The 24,226-nt window shown below is 36.8% G+C and overlaps 1 protein-coding gene and 2 long non-coding RNA genes across 6 annotated transcripts; 2 read left to right on the forward strand and 1 right to left on the reverse strand.

Annotated features, from left to right (window-relative positions):
- On the forward strand, positions 1–17,869 carry LOC121380941 (SH3 domain-containing YSC84-like protein 1). Of its 4 annotated transcripts, none has more exons than XM_041509983.1 (10): positions 1–75; positions 4,200–4,351; positions 4,866–4,997; positions 7,908–7,972; positions 8,422–8,599; positions 9,758–9,821; positions 10,275–10,479; positions 14,194–14,353; positions 15,341–15,460; positions 16,531–17,869. In XM_041509983.1, exons 2-10 carry the CDS (start codon positions 4,237–4,239, stop codon positions 16,638–16,640), a joined length of 1,149 nt encoding a protein of 382 aa, XP_041365917.1. In that variant the 5' UTR covers positions 1–75; positions 4,200–4,236; the 3' UTR covers positions 16,641–17,869. The 4 variants fall into 4 exon arrangements, with proteins under 4 accessions (XP_041365917.1, XP_041365919.1, XP_041365918.1 ...); XM_041509985.1 differs by having other exon boundaries at positions 48–177; XM_041509984.1 differs by lacking the exon at positions 1–75 and adding an exon at positions 343–553.
- On the forward strand, positions 10,657–11,581 carry LOC121380942. Its single transcript, XR_005959018.1, has 3 exons — positions 10,657–10,978; positions 11,089–11,252; positions 11,318–11,581. It is a non-coding gene; the product is annotated as an uncharacterized LOC121380942 (long non-coding RNA).
- A 4,303-nt stretch (positions 17,870–22,172) lies between the features above and the next one.
- On the reverse strand, positions 22,173–23,973 carry LOC121380866. Its single transcript, XR_005959013.1, has 2 exons — positions 23,429–23,973; positions 22,173–23,350 (listed from the first exon to the last, which is right to left on the reverse strand). It is a non-coding gene; the product is annotated as an uncharacterized LOC121380866 (long non-coding RNA).
- Positions 23,974–24,226: the final 253 nt, after the last annotated feature.

Genomic DNA, 24,226 nt, shown 5'->3' on the forward strand with positions numbered 1-24,226 from the left:
AAATCTTTCACAATACGGAAGTGTAGCTCTGTCAAAATAAGTTTCTGTCACAATCTTTTATTTATTAGAAAACAGGTAATTTTATAATCAGTATTTGTTATAAATGCCTAACTGTTATTAGGTAGTGGGGTAGGAGCGGACCTGTCAACTCTCACGTTTTAGCCGTGAGATTCACGTGTGGGTTTTTTTTTTCAAAATCTATTGTTATGACTAGTGACGTAGTGTAACTGTTAAAGGGACATACCCTAGTTTTTAAACACTAAGGCATATTTTTTACTATTAGAGCCGTTTTTGACAATTGAAATCATAATTTACTTATATTTTATTGTTTAGATTATCAATTTCCGAACGTTCGAAGTGTTTTTGGTCATCCTAGTGTTTTCAATATCACAAAATCATGAAAATGCATTTCTCACATTTTTAAAAACGCACGTGCCTCTGACAAGTAACGGCTATGGAGTCCAGTTTTAGTCTGTTTTAGGGGGTATTTCACCATTTCAAAGTCACAGACTCATGTTTCACTCAGTTGTAACTTTATCCAAATGTGTTACAGGTTTGTAGATTAACTGAACTTAGTGTTAATTTTCACGGGTTGAAACTAGGGTATGTCCCTTTACGGTCGACGATAGTTCATCAAGATTGCACTTACATTCAAGTTTATCTCGATGAACTAGGTCAACGACAGTTACTTTTCGCACGCTTGTTTTTTGGCTTCATACATAATAAATATAACATACCATCGACGTCCCAAACTGCGTTCACCTAACGACAAAAACACGAATACCATATTTACGGAAATACTATTCTACATGTTTCAGCTACAGTACATGAAACAAAATAAATTGCAATCAAGTAACGTAAAAATCAATAATGTGGACGTAAAACAAATCCATTCTAATAAATAAAAGTGAAACACCCTCCGTTAAACAGGAAAGGGTGAGACGTTTCTAACTGCGTTCAGGCGCATGTGTTTGCAAAAAGTATCGTACTGCGCATGCGTGGTTCGTCATTTTCCATTTTTAAGTCAACTACATGAAAAAATGTATGTTTCTTAATTATGCACAGTTGCCGAACACTTAATTTATTAATTTTTTTAAAGGAAAAATTAAATTTATCAAACGTTCTGGTCCGGTCCGAGTTTTATCAACACACATCGCTCGCACTTGATGTCAATACTGATAGGCATTACGTTCATACCTGCGAATAGTTTGTAAAATATAATTTTTTTAATGAATTGATTCTAAATTAGCACAATTTATATACTCAAAATTATTTACAACTGTTATGAATGGATTATGAATACTATTCACTACAATAGAGGCACAAAAATGTAGCATACCTTTTGCAGATCGAATATAATAATTGAAAACAAATTCTAACAACAGGGGTCTTAAAAATCGTAAAAATTAAATTCTTTGGCCTTGTTGATCTGGCACGTGTGAGGTCATGTGACACACACAAAATGTTAATTCATCTTTCTCCATTTTAAGTCAATTTCTACGAGTCATGTGGACCCGATAACGATAATTTTAAGGAATAAACAAAAACGACTTAGTAAAATTAATGGTTTTAGGGGTTTGTAAAGTTTTGTATTTAGATACTTTTCTCAACTTTATTGTTTATTAAAATGTTCCTGAACCATGCCGATGACAACAAATCGGATATTGATTGCGCAAACCGTGCACGAGAAAACAAAGTGAACGGAATTTGAAGCATAACGCAGTTAGGGACGTTGACGATATATTACGGTAAAAAATGTTAATCACTAGATTTTCAAACACATTCAGGTACATTAGTAATGTTCAAACAAAAAAATTTCATTTGGAATTTTTTTTTTTTTTTAAATGGAAACGTCATGTAGGCCTACCCAGTTTATGGTCATTGTAAGGAGATGCAAAGTGACAACATTGGAATACTGACATCATTCAAATTCAAAATTAACTATATTATTACAATCTTTCGCCACATTAAAATAAAAACTGGTTTACTAACCTTGACCCCTGTACAATTTCTATATCAAGAAGACAACGTTGTTTACAGGTCATGTGTGGGTTTTTTGCCATAATTCTGGACAATTTTAAGTTTTAAAAGATGAAAGAAATAAAAAGTACCTTTTGTCAAATATATCACATCAAAAAATTACTGTTGGAGATGGGTTAGGGTGAGGTTCCTTCTTTATACCTTCTTTATACATTGATCAATATAATGGGGGGGGGGGGGGGAAATCTTTCTTACATGACCATTTGATATGCTATTTTTATTGTGTATGAAGTTAAACAAAGGTGAGAAAAATGACTGTCGTCAGCCTTAGTGTGGAAACAATCTAGGAAATGTTGATCATATATGACATTTGTGAAACCTATTGCTACTAGATGCCTTACAATTTGGAGGAGTGTGTCGGGGGGGGGGGGGGGGGGTGTGTGCTTTGTCCCAGTGAGACATCGTTCCGAACATGACCAGGTGCCTGCAGGCCCTGGACCCCAGCTTTAGGGCTAATTGGACCCTTGAAACATTTATTGATGGGTATGTATTATGGTGCAGTATGAGTTTTGAAGCTTTATCTTTAAATAACAAAATTTGTGCATCATCAAAGAAAAGCGGAAACGTCTTATGTACAACTTTTGTTGACGGATGTGGATTTTTTTTTATTGACAAAACTATGCTCAGTTGTTACAATTTGCCTTTGTGCAGTAAGTAAAACAATTAACAGTACCATGTAACTAAAAGTACTGTTTTCTGTAAGGCACTTTTTTACCATACTGTACCTAAACATCCCTCTATCTCCAAATTTTCAGAACAAATTTTATATTGGCTATAGTATTAGATGTCAAACATTTAGTAATTTTGTCATATAGTCAAAGTGGAAACCTGCAACATTGTTCCTTTAGCAGCAAGGGATCTTTTACATGCACCATCCCATAGACAGGATAGCACATACCATGGCCTTTGATGTACCGGTTGTGGTGCACTGGCTGGAAAGAGAAATAGCTCAATGGGACCACCGACGGGGATCGATCCTTGACCGACCACGCATTAGGCGAGCACTTGGCGGTTACCATTGGGCTATGTTCTGCATGCAGAACAAGTGACATTACGTGTATGGGGCCATTTAACAATTTATTACCTAACATAATTAAAGGGAGTGGGATCATGACCTTTTACAAAATGTTAAGTGGGGAGGTAAAACTTTAAAAGCATTCATCATGCTTAAACAAATTAAATACAGGCAGTCATACTTATTAATTATAATTTATCAAACAAACAAATCAAAAATACAAATAAAATCAGTGAATAGGAATCATTCAAATATTACTATACTTGCTCGAGGAGGTGGGTGGATGTATATCCAAACGTTATGTAGCTTTACAGGAGGTGTGTGGGTGTACTGAACAGTGTTATGTAACACTTTTTTGATCTTACTAAATGTTTTTATTTAAAAAAAAAAAAAAATTCATAAACGATCTGTCATGGTGACAGTGTAGTTATTGCTAAATGTAAACACTCAATACTGATAATAAATCAAGTTGAAATTCATATCTGTGATTTCCAAAATCGCAAACAGTACTTACATTAAAATTATATCACATGACTTGTTTGTGAATGGGAGGGGGTCTCTAAGAATTACGTAATATTTTGTGGGTATATGGTCTAGTCCTACAGAGCATTACTTTGGGAAGACAGAGTGTCTTAATTGTGACCAAAATAGCATTACGTAACATTTTATTTGGCATTACATACTTGTACAAAGAAAGAAATGTTTTATTTAACGACGCACTCAACACATTTTATTTACAGTTATATGGCATCAGACATATGGTTAAGGACCACACAGATATTGAGAGAGGAAACCTGCTGTCACCACTTCATGAGCTACTCTTTTCGATTAGCAGCAAGGGATCTTTTATATGCACCATCCCACAGACAGAGTAATACATACCACTGGGTGCACTGGCTGGAACGAGAAATAGCCCAATGGGCCCACCAGTGGGGATCGATCCCACACTGACGCGAATCGAGCAAGTGCTGTACCACTGGGCTACGTCCCACCCCTTGTACAGTTCCTTTAATTGTTTATAGATTAAAAAAAATTTGTTACCTGAAATTATTTGGTTGAGGTCAAAATCAAGTTTAATAAATACTTCTTTTGCAGAAAGCTGCAATTATGAAAGCTATTTTAATTTATGAATTGTTTCTTGCAGAATGACATAAAAGTGTAAAAAGTGAAAGAAAATAAACATGGTGAACACACCAATTCCACACAGCCTCAAGTCTGAGGCGAAGAAAGCGGCTAAAATTTTGAGGGAATTTACAATGCCAAGTGCCAGAGCTGGGCCAGATAAATTGATTCCAGGTGGGTGTTTTGTGTGTATACATTACTATTTATAAAAACAACAAAAATTATAAAGAAACTCAACAAATTATTTGTTTAGATATTTATGTGAAATCATAATTTGGTATTTATTTATAAACTGTGATTCATCAGACACAGATTTTGGGATCTTGTCCCTACAGTGAACTTCTGTTATTCAGGCAACATTTTCTTCAGTATTCAACTGTGCAAGTTTCAGAAATTGCTACACAATTTTAAAACATTAAACAGTAATTATTAATCAAGATTTTGAAAACAAAATGTTTCCTGTTATGAAAACATAATTAAGCATGAAAGTGGCAGAAAGCCTGCTTTGTTTTATCATTAGGACTAGCCTTTGTCGTGACAGCATATTTTCAGTCTTTCTCTCACTGGACCAAATGTTGATTTAACCATGTTAGACATGAAATAACTTGAATTTAAAATGTGCTGTCCCAGAGGTGACATTAAATATTACTTTCTTTTCACTTGTATATATCGTCTTATTTTTTTCTAGCTAGTATTTTAGCAAAGGCCAAAGGTCTTGCCATCATAACTGTTTTCAAGGCTGGTTTTCTCGTGACGGCGCGAGGTGGTAGTGGCGTTGTAATAGCCAAGCTTGAGGAGGAGGATGATCACTATGAAAAAGGTAACTGTATGTTATATAGGCCCATGTTCTGGCAGCTAATTTTTTCTTCTTTTTTCAAGCTAAAATGTTGATCATGCTGCAGATTTGGAATTTGGTTGTGTTTGAAAATACAGCTGTCTGGATCAAGTTATCTTGGAGGACCCAAGGCTTATCAGACATTATTTCTTTGTCCAGGAGTGAAGACGGCTGGATCCGTTGTGGTCTAGAGACTCTGGTCCTGATTGACATGGACAGTTTCATGTAGTACACATAGGACCAGAGATGGGGTGTCTGGAGACTCTGGTACTGATTGACATGGACAGTTTCATGCAGTACACATAGGACCAGAGATGGGGTGTCTGGAGACAGGTCCTGATTGACATGGACAGTTTCATGCAGTACACATAGGACCAGAGATGGGGTGTCTGGAGACTCTGGTACTGATTGACATGGACAGTTTCATGCAGTACACATTGGACCAGAGATGGGGTGTCTGGAGACTCTGGTACTGATTGACATGGACAGTTTCATGCAGTACACATAGGACCAGAGATGGGGTGTCTGGAGACTCTGGTACTGATTGACATGGACAGTTTCATGCAGTACACATAGGACCAGAGATGGGGTGTCTGGAGACTCTGGTCCTAATTGACATGGACAGTTTCATGCAGTACACATAGGACCAGAGATGGGGTGTCTGGAGACTGGTCCTGATTGACATGGACAGTTTCATGCAGTACACATAGGACCAGAGATGGGGTGTCTGGAGACTCTGGTACTGATTGACATGGACAGTTTCATGCAGTACACATAGGACCAGAGATGGGGTGTCTGGAGACTCTGGTACTGATTGACATGGACAGTTTCATGCAGTACACATAGGACCAGAGATGGGGTGTCTGGAGACTCTGGTACTGATTGACATGGACAGTTTCATGCAGTACACATAGGACCAGAGATGGGGTGTCTGGAGACTCTGGTCCTGATTGACATGGACAGTTTCATACAGTACACATAGGACCAGAGATGGGGTGTCTGGAGACTGGTCCTGATTGACATGGACAGTTTCATGCAGTACACATAGGACCAGAGATGGGGTGTCTGGAGACAGGTCCTGATTGACATGGACAGTTTCATGCAGTACACATAGGACCAGAGATGGGGTGTCTGGAGACTGGTCCTGATTGACATGGACAGTTTCATGCAGTACACATAGGACCAGAGATGGGGTGTCTGGAGACTCTGGTACTGATTGACATGGACAGTTTCATGCAGTACACATTGGACCAGAGATGGGGTGTCTGGAGACTCTGGTACTGATTGACATGGACAGTTTCATGCAGTACACATTGGACCAGAGATGGGGTGTCTGGAGACTCTGGTACTGATTGACATGGACAGTTTCATGCAGTACACATAGGACCAGAGATGGGGTGTCTGGAGACTCTGGTACTGATTGACATGGACAGTTTCATGCAGTACACATAGGACCAGAGATGGGGTGTCTGGAGACTCTGGTACTGATTGACATGGACAGTTTCATGCAGTACACATAGGACCAGAGATGGGGTGTCTGGAGACTCTGGTACTGATTGACATGGACAGTTTCATGCAGTACACATAGGACCAGAGATGGGGTGTCTGGAGACTCTGGTACTGATTGACATGGACAGTTTCATGCAGTACACATAGGACCAGAGATGGGGTGTCTGGAGACTCTGGTCCTGATTGACATGGACAGTTTCATGCAGTACACATAGGACCAGAGATGGGGTGTCTGGAGACTCTGGTACTGATTGACATGGACAGTTTCATGCAGTACACATAGGACCAGAGATGGGGTGTCTGGAGACTGGTCCTGATTGACATGGACAGTTTCATGCAGTACACATAGGACCAGAGATGGGGTGTCTGGAGACTCTGGTACTGATTGACATGGACAGTTTCATGCAGTACACATTGGACCAGAGATGGGGTGTCTGGAGACTCTGGTACTGATTGACATGGACAGTTTCATGCAGTACACATAGGACCAGAGATGGGGTGTCTGGAGACTCTGGTACTGATTGACATGGACAGTTTCATGCAGTACACATAGGACCAGAGATGGGGTGTCTGGAGACTCTGGTACTGATTGACATGGACAGTTTCATGCAGTACACATAGGACCAGAGATGGGGTGTCTGGAGACTGGTCCTGATTGACATGGACAGTTTCATGCAGTACACATAGGACCAGAGATGGGGTGTCTGGAGACTGGTACTGATTGACATGGACAGTTTCATGCAGTACACATAGGACCAGAGATGGCAGTGACCAGTCCATAGTCTGAATAACAGCTAAATTTTCATTTTGATACTAGTCTATGCATCACAATTGCCATACATGTAAAATACAAGACCTCAAATAAACACATATTAAAATTTGTGTTAAAGGTAGTACTAAACCAAATAACTTTTGGCTGGGTCAAAGTTCGAGGTGCACCCAACTTTTGATAGAGAAGTGAACACCATAAGTCCTGTGATTGGTGATAAATGTGAGTGTGTTAGTTGTAAAAAAAAAAATAGTTTCATCTAGGCAAAAAATATATGCAATTTTATTTCATCTAGTACCACTGTGTCAAGTAACCTTGTGCTTGAAACATGTATGGGATACCTGTAAAAAAAAAGTACTCGAATTTTGTGGGGAACTAGGGTAGTCATAAACACTACCTGTTATCTCAGAAATGAGCAGCTTGACCCCCATTTTTTCTGATTCACTTTAAGGGTGAAGGGTGGTAGTATTTATATCCGTGGCATTTATGTCGATTGATACGCTGCAGGTAGGAGTTTTAGCCACATATGCTACTATTGTCATCTATGGGATTTGATTTAGTAGTATACACGCTGAAGGAGTCGTTATAGAAACACACATTCCCTTCCTTTATTTCAGGATGGTCAGCCCCCTCTGCTATTGGTCTGGCTGGACTTGGTGGAGGTTTTGAAATTGGAGCCGAGGTTTGTCTTTATTTTTACTGTACATGTGAGAAGAATTACATCTTTGTTTTAACCTTACCAAATACAACCATCTAAGTGAATCAAGCCATAGCAATAAATTTTCTAATACATGCAGTGCACAAAACTGTCAACATATAACGGAAATGGGAGAAAAATAATATTAAGGCTGGTCCAAAATTGTCACAGGGGAGGACGGAGGGCGAGGAGGTACTGTAGTTACTGGTTTTTTGTTGCCGGGTGTGTGCTGCAATTTTTCTCCATGCCTACTTTGTTCAGTTAAACGTTTATTTTATGGGTACTTTGTATGGCCTCTTGCTCTCCCCAAATTATTAAATCTATAATAGCCTTGAGATAATCAACAGTACAGGTAACCATGTCATTGTTAAAACAAAATTGCAACATATTTAGTGTCACTGTGTGATAATTGTTGTCATTTCTGTTTTGTGCAGGTCACAGATTTTGTCATTATACTAAACAGCCAAACAGCAGTAGATGCCTTTTCCAAGGGAGGTAACTTGACGCTGGGAGGAAACTTCACGATTGCTGCTGGACCTTTGGGAAGGAATTTGGAAGGAGATGTCTCAGTCAGGAGTCCGTCAGCCATCTATACGTACTCTAAAACTAAAGGTAACAGTCCTCCTTCTCAGTCCCCATCATTTAAACATTCCTGGCTTAAAAACAAATAAAAAGCAGAAAGTGGCACTTAATACTACAGTGCTTGCATGAGGCATGATGGGTTTTATTTCAGCCAGGGCTATATAACTGGGATATGAAATCAAGTAGGTGCTGTCCTGTAAGTGGGGAAATACATATTAAAATAAGATTTATAATGGCTAAACAGCTGTAGTCTAAGAGGTCAGTGTTGTTATTTACTTTACTTATCAAAAACCTGTTGATTATTTATGTTTCTTCTCAAATCAGCTCAACAGAATTTACTTTCTTATCAACCAAGATGGCAGTGCAGATGAGTATAGGCCACTCTCCATTTATTTTTTGTTAAAAAAATATTTTGTTTATTTTTCATGTTTATAAAATCTTTAGAAAAAGTTATCATCAAACATGGAAAATACCATTTCAAAGACCAATCTGTAGTTAAGCCTCCCTTTAAGGAGATTTATTAAAGTTACAAGTGCCATATTTCATTTATTTGTGATGAATAACTTCAAATACCAAACATAATCTTTGCTCATTTCAAAATAAAAATATTAAAATTGTTGTGTGCTGCTATTTGACATATTCATGATTTTCCCAAGGATCCTTTCGTTACAAAATAAAAAGGAAATAGAAAAATGTAATCAAAATTGCAACCAGTTGTTACTCACCATCAAAAATGCTTGGGTATCAGTAATTGTGTTTAGCAAAACACATATATGATAACAGGTACTTTATTAACATGTCTATATCCAAAAGCGGTTCAGGCATGTTATGATAACTGTAATGTGTCAGTTTTAATTTGATCGTCATCTTCTAGAGATTTTAAAAATAAAATTTCAATCTCTCTCCTAGAATTTTTTTTTTTTTTTTTTTTTTTTTTAATTAAGTGTATTATAATGTTACAAAGCTGTATTTTCAAATGGGTATCACATCCCAACATGTAAACTATAACTATTGGGTCAGACATTTAACCTGTCCGTTATGCATTGTAGACTTTTTATGGGTATCACTGTGTATAATCAATACATTTTCAAAGCAAAAATTATTGATTATCTGTGGTGGTAAACAATTTTGATAATACATGTACTGAATACTGACACGAACGAAGAGTGACAGATTGTTTACCTTTAGGTATTTTTGCTGGAATCTCCATAGAAGGCAGTTGCCTGATTGAAAGAAAAGATGCCAACAGAAAGTGAGTCTTACTAGTTATTTTTATTTGTTCTGTATTTATCTGTTCTACAGGTATTTTATATTCAGCTTTAAGAAGGTTTATCAAAATCTATTGAACCACCAGCATTGATAGCATAGTGGTTAAGCTATGTGCCTTAAGACTGGTAGGTACTGGGTTCGTACCTCGGTACCAGCTCCCACCCAGAGCAAGGTTTAATGGTCCACCAGGTAAGTGTATGGTCACTACACTGGCTTCTCTCTCACTAACAATTACATGTAACCATTAACTTCTGTCCTGGACAGACATTCCAGATAGCTGAAACATGTGCCCAGACAGTGTGCTTGAACCTTAATTGAATATAAGCATGAAAATAAATTGAAATAAAATGACATTTAGTGAACCAGCCGTCTCAGTTCTATCCCTCATTACAAAGCATCTCTCAGTGTTCTTTTTTTCCTTCTTTTATTCACACAGATTTTACGGAGAAGACATCCGTGCATACCAGATTCTTTCAGGGGAGGTTGAACCTCCCGAGGAGTGCATCGCCCTCTATGAGGTGTTGAGTAACCACCGGAACGAGGCGATCAGGGCAGGGCTGGCGATGGTGAAGGACGAGGTGTATAAACACAGACACACCATTAAAGACAGAGTCAGTGAGGGACTCTCTTCCAGGTTCCAGGTAACAGTCTTAACAAAACTCTTAATGTGTATAAACACAGACACACCATTAAAGACAGAGTCAGTGAGGGTATCTCATCCAGGTAACAGTCTTAACAAAACTCTTAATGTGTATAAACACAGACACACCATTAAAGACAGAGTCAGTGAGGGACTCTCTTCCAGGTTCCAGGTAACAGTCTTAACAAAACTCTTAATGTGTATAAACACAGACACACCATTAAAGACAGAGTCAGTGAGGGACTCTCATCCAGGTAACAGTCTTAACATAACTCTTAATGTGTATAAACACAGACACACCATTAAAGACAGAGTCAGTGAGGGTATCTCATCCAGGTAACAGTCTTAACATAACTCTTAATGTGTATAAACACAGACACACCATTAAAGACAGAGTCAGTGAGGGTATCTCATCCAGGTAACAGTCTTAACAAAACTCTTAATGTGTATAAACACAGACACACCATTAAAGACAGAGTCAGTGAGGGTATCTCATCCAGGTAACAGTCTTAACAAAATGTGTATAAACTTAAAGACAGAGTCAGTGAGGGTATGTGTATAAACACAGACACACCATTAAAGACAGAGTCAGTGAGGGTATCTCATCCAGGTAACAGTCTTAACAAAACTCTTAATGTGTATAAACACAGACACACCATTAAAGACAGAGTCAGTGAGGGTATCTCATCCAGGTAACAGTCTTAACAAAACTCTTAATGTGTATAAACACAGACACACCATTAAAGACAGAGTCAGTGAGGGTATCTCATCCAGGTAACAGTCTTATCTTAATGTGTATAAACACAGGTTAAAGACAGTCTTGAGGGTATCTCATCCAGGTAACAGTCTTAACAAAACTCTTAATGTGTATAAACACAGACACACCATTAAAGACAGAGTCAGTGAGGGACTCTCATCCAGGTTCCAGGTAACAGTCTTAACATAACTCTTAATGTGTATAAACACAGACACACCATTAAAGACAGAGTCAGTGAGGGTATCTCATCCAGGTTCCAGGTAACAGTCTTAACATAACTCTTAATGTGTATATATAGAATACTATACGAGTTTTCGCTAGATATCATTTTTACGAAACGAGTGAACTTCCCAAACCTATCTGACCTCACTTTCGTTCGGTCAGATACGTTTGGGAAGTTCACTCGTTTCGTAAAAATGATATCTAGCGAAAACGAGTGTGGTATTTTATTTATTACCCTCTTTTAAATCACGCAAATTATGAAAAATAAATAAATCAGTCAATCAATTTTGTAGCCTATTTCAAGACCGGATGTTGATTTGCATAACTAGCCGGTTCACGACTATGTACCGCCGCATTGAGAAATAGTTCGTTGTACTTCCGCTACTTCTCAGTGACGTTTTCAGGGGAGTGGTGTATACGTAGGCCTACTTTCCCATAAATTTCCATCGGGTTTCATTTTTTAATTTAAAGAAAGCTGTAAGGTACATGCATCAATATATGTTTATTTTCATATTGGGTGAAAAATGGGTAAAACTAATACATAATTCCATATTTTAACAAAACGCCCCCAAGAAACAAATGTTCCCGTTACCCCACTGGCACTGGTTATGCTAATAATGATGAATTCACAAATCACAACTGACAATAACAATTTGTTGACCAAAAATCCAACCAATAAGAGAATAACAAGTGTTTTTGCAGTTAAAAACGTGTAGCTTGCAAAAGCAGCTGAGTTCACGGGAAAACTAAAGTGATAACTTTAAGGTCGACGACAGTCACTTTTCGCTCCCTTCTTTTGGCTTTCTTTGTACACAATAAATATAGCATATCTTACCGTAATTTCACTTGAAATCCATATTTCGTAAAATGTACAATCTTTCAATCACAGAATTTTCTTCAAACACATTCAGGTGCTTCAGTAATGTTCGAAAAAAAAAAAATCAGTAGGAATTTTGCATTGGATTTTTTCCAGCATTCTTAAAACGGAAACGTCATGTATCCAGTTTGTGGTTATTGTAAGGAGGTGCAAAATTATGACATTGGAATTCTGACATTTCAAATTCAAAATTAGCTATATTATTACAATGCATCGCCACATTAAAATAAAAACTGGTCTACTAACCTTGACCCCTGTTAAATTTCTACAACAAGCAAACAACGCTGTTTACAGGTCGGTATATTTTACTTTTTCATAATTCTACAAAAAATATTAAATTAAGTTTAAAAAAATAAAAAACTACCTTTTGTCAAATATATCATATGAAAAAAATTAACGTTGGATACGTTTCATTTAGTGTGTACGAAGCCAAAACAAGGGTCCAAAAAATGACTGTCGTAGACCTTAATAATGATGAATTCACAAATCACAACTGACAATAACAATTTGTAGACCAAAAATCCACATAATAAATAAAATGAATATGTTTAATTATTGTTCTATTCATTCTTTTATTTTTATTTTTTATTTAAAAATATTTCTCGCGCGGTCCAGTTTACATCAACTTTTAATGAATGACATTTGTAGTAAAAGTTGTGGATGTTACTGACCTTGACATTAATTATGAATGAAAAAAATAGTCCTGTTATGCTAATAAGGTCACTGTCCAACCAATCGAAATTAACTCTGTTCCCTGTTGACAAATCAAAACACAGTTTGTAATACGCACCTGGTGGTGCGTACAAAATTTGTACGACACCGCTATATCTTCACCAGGAGGGTAATAAAAACACAGACACACCATTAAAGACAGAGTCAGTGAGGGTATCTCATCCAGGTAACAGTCTTAACATAACTTTTAATGCTCTCTCGCTTCCTCTCTTGCTCTCTCTCTCTCTCTCTCTCTCTCTCTCTCTCTCTCTCTCTCTCTCTCTCTCTCTCTCTCTCTCTCTCTCTCTCTCTCTCTCTCTCTCTCGTGCTCTCTCTCTCTCTCTCTGTCTCTCTCGTGCTCTCTCTCTCTCTCTCTCGCACGCGCGCTCTCTCTCTCGCTCTCTCTCATTCACTCACTCGCTATAGCTCCCCCTCTCCCTCTTTCTATCTTTCAAGTACTAACTGAGCTCTGCATTGCTTACCTCATGGTATTAAAAAGTAGATTCTGGGTTCGAATTCCAGTACTGGCACCTGCCCAAATTTTAACAGCTTTTTAAAAATACTACATTCACCTCTATAGGTCCAGATAAAATGATATATATGTTATCTTCACCTACATATTAATTTTTAAAATTAATAATAATAAAATATTAGAGGAAAAAAGTGCTGGCCCTTTTTCTTTGATGGGTCATATATGGTATGGTTTCTAGGTGGGGTCGCGTTCCCAGAAACACAGTTGTTTTAACAAGCCCAATTACTCCTTAATTCCTGACATGGACAGATGGAGGTATGTGGCAGGTTAATATACTTGAACCTTAATTGGATATAAACACAAAAATAAATTTCATTGAAATTAATTTATACATGTAAGAATAAATTTGTTAAATGTGTTTTAGTATTTTGTATTAACACACTTCTGTTTAATATTTATTTTTTGTGGCACAATATTGTTTGGTGTTCATTGTGTACTATACAGTTTTCAGTTTATAAATAAAAAAGGACTATTTGGTTATGTTTTTTAGTGAATGCCTAAAATATTATATTTGGGTTGTTGATCTGGGTCCCATTCCACGAAGCAATCTTAGTGCTAATATTAACTTAAGTGTATACGGCCCCTGATAGGATATGTAGATGAATACACTTTGTAGAGTTTCCGATCTGGGGGAGAAAAAGGGAGCCAGAAGGAGGTTGTGAGGTCATCAAGTACAGTTTCATCAGTGAAGATGGGCAGAAACTTCAAAGGAACACAGCAGAAAGAAGTGGTGACTCGTACCACTCGCACCACAGTTCGCACCGCTACAAAATCAGGTGACTGTTATATTGTGCACTCTTTGTATTGGGGGGCGGGACCTAGCTAGTGGTACAGTGCTTGCCTGATGCGCGATCGATCTAGGATCGATTCCCGCCGGTGGGACCATTGGGCTATTTCTTGTTCCAGACAGTGGAGCACTGGCTCCACAACTGGTGTAACAAAGGCCGTGGTATGTACTATCCTGTCTGTGGGATGGTGCATATAAAAGATCCCTTACTGCTAATCGAAGAGTAGCCCATGACTGTGGGTTTCCTCTCTCAATATCTGTGGTCCTTGACCACGTGTTCAACGCCATATAACCGTAAAATGTGTTGAGTGCGTTGTTAAATAAAATATTTCCTTCCTTCTTTGTATTGGTGTGTTGGTGCACTAAAAATTAATCAAGTATTATTTCATATGTACTAGTGTATGTCACTGCAATGCATTAAGAACAAACTTGACTGGTTGGTTTATGCTTTTTGTTTTGTAAATTCTAAAAACCATAAACATGTTGAAAAAATCTGACTCACTCTCTTCATATAGTTTGTAGTGACTTGTCTGTGTTTCATTTCAGGTTCTTTTGTTGTGGGGTTTGTTTGTTTTATAGGGGTTAATATTAGATTTTTTATTTAATTTTTTTATTATTATTAAAAAAAAATTATTGATTGTTTTAATTTAATTTTTTATGAATTTATTTTAATCTCTATTTCCTTTTTCCGTTTTATTAACATAATTTTTACTGTTTTTTAAAATACAGTAGAATCTGATTGTGTCGAACTCGGAAGGGTTGTATACACCGCAACGCTTGAACCAAATACGAAGTCCTGAGTTACATTTACACAATGTTAACCAAATAGATAGCTCGAACTAACCGATGGGTTGAACACTTTCTTGAGCACCGACAGGGTTCGAGCCAATGGGATTCAACTGTATATGCATTAAAATGATAATTAAATAAAAGTCAGACTGAAGGTGAATTTTCACATAGTTTAATTGTACTGCAGGTCATAATCTCTCACCAGAAAAGTTGTCGATTGCTGCTGGTGGTGGACTAGGGTCAGTAGAAGTCATTGCAGAACACGAGTTCAAAGGTCAACTATCAAGTGACCTCTCTTTTAAACCAGGTGGGCCATCAATACAGTTTCAAATTTATTATTTTTACTAAATACACTGAAGACAAAGACTATTTCTTGATGTCTTTTTGAACTTAACCTGTCAATTTAGCTATTGATAAAAATACATTCTTTTATTCCACTTGATATTCCATGAGATACAGATTTGGAATGTGGTTTATTTAGCTATTGATAAAAATACATTCTTTTATTCCACTTGATATTCCATGAGATACAGATTTGGAATGTGGTTTATTTAGCTATTGATAAAAATACATTCTTTTATTCCACTTGATATTCCATGAGATACAGATTTGGAATGTGGTTTATTTAGCTATTGATAAAAATACATTCTTTTATTCCACTTGATATTCCATGAGATACAGATTTGGAATGTGCTTTATTTTCCTAGTTCAGATTCATGTTTTATTTGGTGATCCTAATGTTGTTTCACCTAAGTTCAAGTCCCCTACCGGTCTTAACCAGAGGAGACTATAAGTTTTGTCCCCATTCATCTGTCTGCCTGTCTGTCTGTCACACACATAGTTTTCCATGCCTTTTTTTTTTTGCAATGCCTCCAGATATTGAGGTGAAATTATGTATATAGTTTTAGCATGTACTGTTACCTATCAAGTTTGACTTTCATAGCTTACCAATTTTTGACAGTTATGGCCCTTGAACTTGAAATATGAAAAAAAAAATCTGAAATTTTGTTTATAGCTTTATCATGTATGGTTACAGATCAAGTTTAATATTCCTGTAGATTTACTCATTTTTCACACAGTTATGGCCCTTGAACTTAGGAGATACAAACCTTTTTTGGGCCCGATAGAGACAGGTATTGCTTTAGCAGTTTGCTGGGGTGTCTTTAAATCTCTATTCTATTCTATTTTTTGCTTTAGCAGTTTGACATCCAATAGCTGATGTTTAATTAAACAATGCTCTAGTGGAGTTGTTAAACAAAACAAAGTTTAAACATTTTGCTTTAGCAGTACTCACAGAATGCTTGTTTAGCTGAGTCTTATAAGAATTGGTCCTATAGTATACTGAATAAACTATAAATATTTGTTTTGTTTTCACAGGTGACAAGATCACAGTGCTTACAAGGACACAATCTCACTTTGACTGGTGGGAAGGAGCGCTACATGGGAAAATTGGAATATTTCCTGCTAATTTTGTTAGAGTCATTTAAATGGATACAGGAGCAGATGTACAATTTTTCAAGGGAGGAGGTGCAACTTTAAAAAAGACACATTCAGTTTTCCAAATTTCGCCAAAATGAATTGCATTTAGGCTTTTTTCATCAGAAGCACTCACTTGATGAACATACATCATTACATTTAAATATATTTAAATTATTTATATTTATTCATTGAAAACTGAATTGATTTGGAACTTCAAAATGAAGTGCACCCCAGCACCACCCTTGAAGCCATGTCTGTGATACCTTTCTTGGTGATGATCAAAAATGGGTTAGCTTCAAATCCAGCTAATTGATACTTGCTGTTATTAAATATTATAAAAAGCACCTGGTTATATTCCTTTAACCAAAAACAGTTATGGGTCAGATTTAAAAAAAAAATGTTTAGTACCATAAAGTAAAAGGGTTGGGGTAAAAGTTTAGTTCAGTGGTAAAGCATCCATTTTGAATATAAGAGGCTGTAACAACAAGAAGACTCCAATTTGTCTTTCGCATTCCAACCAGTACTTAATGACTGGTGTATTCTATGATGGTGTACATGAAAATGTTTCATTGCCAATTTTAAAAGAGTAGTTTGTGTGACAGCATTGGATTTTTTATTTTCTCAGAATTTTTATATATGCCACAGTTACTAAGGGGCCATTCAACAATTCCATGACACAAAACCAGATATCTCCACCCCACCCCCCCCCCCCCCCCACCCCCACTCCTCTCCAATAATGCTTTCTAACATAATGTATATATAAATTCCATAATCCCCCCTTTTCCCCTCGAATGTGTTTTTGTTACCGTCCTTTACCATGTGTTAAGACATCACTAAAACACAGTAAAAGACAAAATCATCTTTCCTAGGATGGAGAAGCTTTTGTTTTCTAGTCCGGATAAAAGTATGGTGGATTATCACACACGGCTTAGTTGCCAATAAACACATTCAAAAGGAGCAAAAATCAAACCAGGCTGAGTTGCAAGTAGAAAGCAGCTCTATTTAATGTTGTTGGACTCTCTTCTTTTTTTCCCACAACGAAGCATATGAAGGCTTGTCAAACATTGTCTCCCTTGATTTTCATTAGCATTTGTCTTTTTAGTTGATATATTTATACATATTCCATATTTTGTGGACTTGACATGGTTTATAATTATAATACATTCTTTTTGTATAATTCCTACTGAATATAAAATTTGTATATTTCTATTTTTTGCAATAAAGTAACTTGAATGTTGTCCTGTTTGTGTTTAACAGAATGACTTGGTATTCAAACCTTATTATATTTTGTTGATCAACATTGCTACTCTTCAGGGTTTTCTACTGTTTAAATTCACACACATTTCCACTAGGTTTTTTTTATAAAATATCAGTGCAATGTGAAAGAGGGAAGGAAATAAATGTTTTATTTAACGACGCACTGAACACATTTTATTCACAGTTATATGGCATCGGACAGTGTGAAAGATGTCATCTTGCTAGTTTATTTATACATTGTAAGAAATAACAAAAATTGATAGGAAGGAAACAATTAAGGCCAGAAATTTTCTGTTATTGAAAAATGCTTAAAGAAACTAATTTCAACTGCGATTATGAAGCTTTAATCCTGTCACTTCTGTTAACATCTATGGACCAAATAGTCTCAATAGAATGAATAAGTCACAGCAAAAACCTGGAGTGTGATAGGTTTAAAATAAGCACCAGGCCAGGTAGTCTTAATAGAATAAATAAGAGTTTGTTTTGTTTAACGACACCACTGGAGCACATTGATTGATTAATCATCGACTGTTGGATGTCAATCATTTGGTAATTCTGACTCGTAGTCATCAGAGGAAACCCGCTACATTTTTCCTAATATAGCAAGGGATCTTTTAAATGCACTTTCCAACAGACAGGAAAGCACATACCATGGCCTTTGTCCCGTCTTAATAGAATGAATAAGTCACTGCAAAAACCTGGAGAGTGAAAGGTTTAAAATAATAAAAATAATTTCTATTACAATGTTGTATCTGGCCATTGCACAGCATTTTCAAGAGGTTGAAAAACCATATGACATGGAAATAGAAAGTTCAGCAACCAGTAGTGACCGAACACTGAATGCAGCCTCTCCCGTTTGGATCGGGAGTCGGTCAGTATGATGTTGTTGTCCTGCTCAAAACTCGTTGCTCCTTTCAGCAAGAGAACCACAGTGTCCGAGAAATGAATCCCTGTGAACACTAAAAACATGGTTAACATCCAGCCCAGGAAGGTGAGAAAACAAATGAGAAACTCCTGGTAACCCAGCAGACACCGGACAAAGGAGTACGGTGTCAGGACATCCAAATATGACATGTTTGGCAGAAGTTCGATCAGGAAGTACGGCAGCATGTTGAGCCAGGACCACAGACATCCGACGAAAGCCCAGAAGAGGAACACGACAAAATGACGAAGGTTGTTGACGCCGATGCACGCCTGAGCGAAGAAGCAATGGTGGTCGCGTTTTAGGACACATCTGTTGCAGAGCACACAGTGATGACACCGAGGAGGCCGAAGTCGCTTGCACACAACACACGCCACCCACGACCAGTACGGGACAGCACTGCGTTCAACATTTCCATGAGCGTCTGGTAAAGATGTAGCCACAAACATTTTGTAAAGCTTTTGACCTTTTTTCAGTTTAATATTTTTAGTGTTTTCATTTTCCAAAAGTTCTGGTGGTTTGATTCCATGAATGGCGGGTACATATGATGAATCGACGTAGCGAATGCAGATCCAGTTGATTGCCAGTTCTAGAAAAACGAGCACACCGAACAGCTGATTGACAAGGAGGACTCCATCCCAGTGGCCGTAAAGAACAGGCAGAGCTTCTGCCACTCCCCAGAATGCTACTCCTCCAGCTACCACAAAAAAACACCAGGGGGCGCATTGGTTGAGGATGTGAGCTGTTGGCTTGACACCCTGGTGTTTCTTCTTGGAGATGCAAGCATTCAACTTTTCTCGCAGACTTAGTGACGGATTACAAGCAATGTCATGCATAGTTAGTGTTGAATCACGAGCAATGTCATGCATTATTGGTGTTGAATGTCGATCAGTGTCGTCCATTATTGGTGTTGAATCACGATCAGTGTTATTCATAATTGGTGTTGAATCACAGGCAATGTCATGCATAGTTTGTGTTGAATCATGATCAATGTCACCCATTATTGGTGTTGAATCACGAGCAATGTCATGCATAGTTGGTGTTGAATGTCGATCAATGTCATCCATTATTGGTGTTGAATCACTAGCAATGTTATTCATAATTGGTGTTGAATCACAGGCAATATCTTGCATAGTTGGTGTTGAATCACAATCAATGTCATTCATTATTTGTGTTGAATCGCTAGCAATGTCATCCATTATTGGTGTTGGATCACTAGCAATGTCATCCATTATTGGTGTTGGATCACTAGCAATGTCATCCATTATTGGTGTTGGATCACTAGCAATGTCATCCATTATTGGTGTTGGATCACTAGCAATGTCATCCATTATTGGTGTCTGATCACAAGCAATGTCATCCATTATTGGTGTTGGATCATGAGAAATACCATTTGTTTTCACTGTTAGATCACCAGCAATGTGATCCATAGCTAATGTTGGTTCATGAGTATCGGCTTCCATAGTTTGTGTCTGATCACAAGCAGTGTTATCCATTATTAGTGTTGGATCACAAACAATATTATCCATAGTATTGGATCATAAACAAAGTCATCCTTGGTGTTGGATTGTGAGAAGGGTCGTCCCAGTTAGGGTTGGATTATGAACAATATCCATGACAGTGGATCACAAGTCATATCATACATGGTTATTACTGGTTCATAAACAATAGCACACAGGTTTAAAGATGCTTTAAGTGCACTTAGACTCTTTAAAACATTAAATCCATATGTAATGTCTTTTCTTTAACACCAACTAAGTTACAAGTATACTTAATATATTTCAAAAGCAAAGAAAACCAATCATATTTACTTTATAATGTGGGAATATGTCAGTTATGCTCCATGCACAATATAAAAGCAGTAACCACAACAGATGTAAGCCTAAAAGACGAAGTTCACAACTCTTGCTTATGAGAACCGTTTTGTACCAAGCTGGTACAGACTGGTGGATACTAACCCCGGTATCCAAGTTCGGGCTGTTCATGGCGAGAGTGAGAGAGTGACATAACCGACAGTAAATGAACCCTCTAGTGCTAAGACCTGGTTAACGGGGATAAATAGACCTCATCAGCAGACCATTCATTGTTAGTTTAAACCACAGCACAAATCTAGTTACATAAGCCACTTGGTAGAAAATCTCTAAATACTTGACCTTGATCGTTACAAGTATTTGGATCAATGGGTTGAAACTGTTCATATGAATATGAATTATTGATAGATATATCTAATCAGGATTTGTTTCTTGTCTTACAATACTGTCATGATAAATCATTTATATTTAAATACAGTAATTAAAATGTAAATTAATTTGGAGTAATGATACAGAATATGATATATCACTTTAAAAAAACCTGTTAAAAGTTTGTATTGTGTAAAGACACAACTAGAGCACATTCATTTATTAATCATAGGCTATTGGAGTAGTCTAATTTTAGGGGGTGAGATTTAATCCAGTGGTAGATTGCTTACCCGAGGTGTGATAGGTAGCAAGTTTTTTGTGGGGTTTTTAATTTCTCAATTAGTGACTAATACATCAAAAGCTGTGGTAAGTAATGTCCTGTCTATGGGTAAGTGCATATAAAAGATCCCTAGCTGCTTTATTGCTAGGAGTAGCCTATATGGTCAGTATCGGATTTATAAGGGGACAATTGCTGGGTCCCCCTGCCAGAGGGGCCCCCAGACTAAGGACTTCCTTTAGAATTTTTTTTTAATAATTATAAAATTAGTTCATTTTTTGATTTGTCATGTAATTTAATTTCTATGTTGAGGGTCCCCTGACCCAGGCCCCCCCAAGGTCTAAATCCTGCCCTGTATGTGGTGACAGCAGGTTTCCTCACTCCATAATGTGTCAACATAACAGAAATATGCTGAAATCAAATTACATTAATTTACTGCCAGACGAAACAATACATACTTTCATTTATGACAAGTCTTGTCACATACAAGTAGCTTACCAATGGCTGGCATGGCAGTATCCAATACTCTATTTAAAGATAATGTCACATCAAACTATGACTAGGTCATACTTCAGCCAGTGCACCACGACTGGTATATCAATGGTTGTGGTATGTGCTATCCTGTCTGTGGGATGGTGCATATAAAAGGTCACTTGCTATTAATGGAAAAATGTAGTGGGTTTCCTTTCTTAGACTATATCAAAATTACCAAATGTTTGACATCCAATAGACTATGATTAATAAATCAATGTGCTCTAGTGGTGTTGTTAAACAAAACAAACTTTAAATTGACTCGGTGCTATTTGTTACACTGCTACCTACAAGTATACTCGTATACATGTATTACTGCATTATCATTTTAATAATTAATGTAAATAATAGATAAACAACACAAACACACAGATTCAAGAAGAAAATAAGCATTCTTTAATATAAATACAATAACTTAATATTGAAAATAACAATATATAGCCACAAATAGCATGATTGTGAAACAATGATGACACAATAAACAAATAAACAAGCCAACATTATTACAGTACTAGGTTTCACGATTTAAACATTTACCAAGTAAGGTCATGGGGAAAGTTCTATTAAAAAGACATGTAGAAAGCAATTCTTGTGGTTCTTTATCTACAGTGATTTGTGAAACCCCTTTCTATACCATTCTATATGACAGTCAGACTGAGAATTGAGTCAAAAGTAGAAAGTAATTTTTAACTCTCTTTTTTTTTTATCTTGATGTCAACAGAATTAACTAAAGGTGTTTATTTTCTCAGTGAAGCACAGTAAGTTTTAATATTCCATCCTATGTTTACAGTAAAAATACAAAAGAAGCAAAGCTTAAGCAATATTCATCTTGGGGGAAGGGGGGGGGGGAGTCACTAACAACACTACAAAAATTCACAACTCTTTGTGAAGTAAAATTTCAATTAGATTTATCTATACTCTTGCACCTACCCCTGATTATAGACTCATACCTTGTTTGTATGATGATGCCATCACCAACACATATTTTTCAACAACTATTCTGTTATCACTTGTCTAATAAAAGTAATGAAAAACAATGTGTAATCAAACAATGGAAAATTCTGATTGTGTTTGGATTTCTTCATCGCAGAATGTCAATAATTTGATGATGAAATTCTTGAGCTAACATGGATGCTTTCAACAGAACACACTTACCGTATACAAAAACATCATTATAAAAATTGTAACATTTATTGCCATGGTTGTACAGTGAAACCTGTCTAAACCGGATCATGTCGGTGACCTAATATTTATCAGATTGTAACATTTATTCCCATGGTTGTACAGTGAAACCTGTCTAAACCGGATCATGTCGGTGACCTAATATTTATCAGATTGTAACATTTATTCCCATGGTTGTACAGTGAAACCGGTCTAAACCGGATCATGTCGGTGACCTAATATTTATCAGATTGTAACATTTATTCCCATGGTTGTACAGTGAAACCTGTCTAAACCGGATCATGTCGGTGACCTAATATTTATCAGATTGTAACATTTATTCCCATGGTTGTACAGTGAAACCGGTCTAAACCGGATCATGCAGGGGACCTAATATTTATCAGATTGTAACATTTATTTTATTTATTTATATAGTGAAACCTGTCTAAACCGGATCCTGCTGGGGACCTAATATTTATCACATTTATTTATACAGTGAAACCTGTCTAAACCGGATCCTGCTGGGGACCTAATATTTATCACATTTAGACAGGATACGCTGTTTAGAGGGTCCAGTTTTAAAATTTAGAAAAGTCAGGACCATAAAATTTTGCCGGTTTTTATGAGATTCCAGTTTAGACAGGCTTCAGTTACTAACAGATATTGTGCCTTTCTTTATGAAGATCAGACAGAGTTTCCGCATGTATGAAACGCTCAATAGCTCACTCAATAGAAATGTTGATCCAAGGTTTTTAGTGTCACATTTATAAGGCTCTGTTTTGCATTTATAGGCTGCTTCACATTTTGTGTTCAAATTTTCAGGGTGTAACATACTTGTCATTTTATTAAATACAGATATGCACTGTCTTGTTCAGCTAAGTAAATGCAGAAATTTATTATTTTGTTGCATACCCAGTATTTATCATATAATATCTTACATTTTCAGTGCAATCAAAGTATGTGATATTTTTCAGATCACATACTTTAAGAATTTGATAACTTTGCAAATTACATGTAAATTAGTCGAAGTCTCAGCACTAGGTTTATTGACATTTAAGCAAACGTACTTGGGTGACACTCCATGATTGACGTATGCATTCATAGTCATTAAATAAAAACATTTCAATGGCAATTTGACACTGAAAGCTGTCCAGTGTTCAGAAAACAAAAAACGTTAGTCATAACTTTATTTTGATGCAAGGACATCCAAAATGACGTCATTCGAGTTTGACGTCATTTCCATTCAAAAATACACCGCGCCACATA

Source organism: Gigantopelta aegis, chromosome 9, assembly GCF_016097555.1.
Source record: "Gigantopelta aegis isolate Gae_Host chromosome 9, Gae_host_genome, whole genome shotgun sequence".
Classification (NCBI taxonomy): Eukaryota; Metazoa; Mollusca; class Gastropoda; order Neomphalida; family Peltospiridae; genus Gigantopelta; species Gigantopelta aegis.

What these genes read in the sequence shown, in the direction of transcription:
- LOC121380941 (XM_041509983.1), top strand. Translation starts at nt 4,237, where the DNA reads ATGGTGAACACACCAATTCCACACAGCCTCAAGTCTGAGGCGAAGAAA. An exon ending in TACGTACTCTAAAACTAAAG is followed by an intron (nt 8,600 to 9,757) that starts GTAACAGTCCTC and finishes GTTTACCTTTAG; the next exon opens with GTATTTTTGCTGGAATCTCC. An exon ending in GACTCTCTTCCAGGTTCCAG is followed by an intron (nt 10,480 to 14,193) that starts GTAACAGTCTTA and finishes TACACTTTGTAG; the next exon opens with AGTTTCCGATCTGGGGGAGA.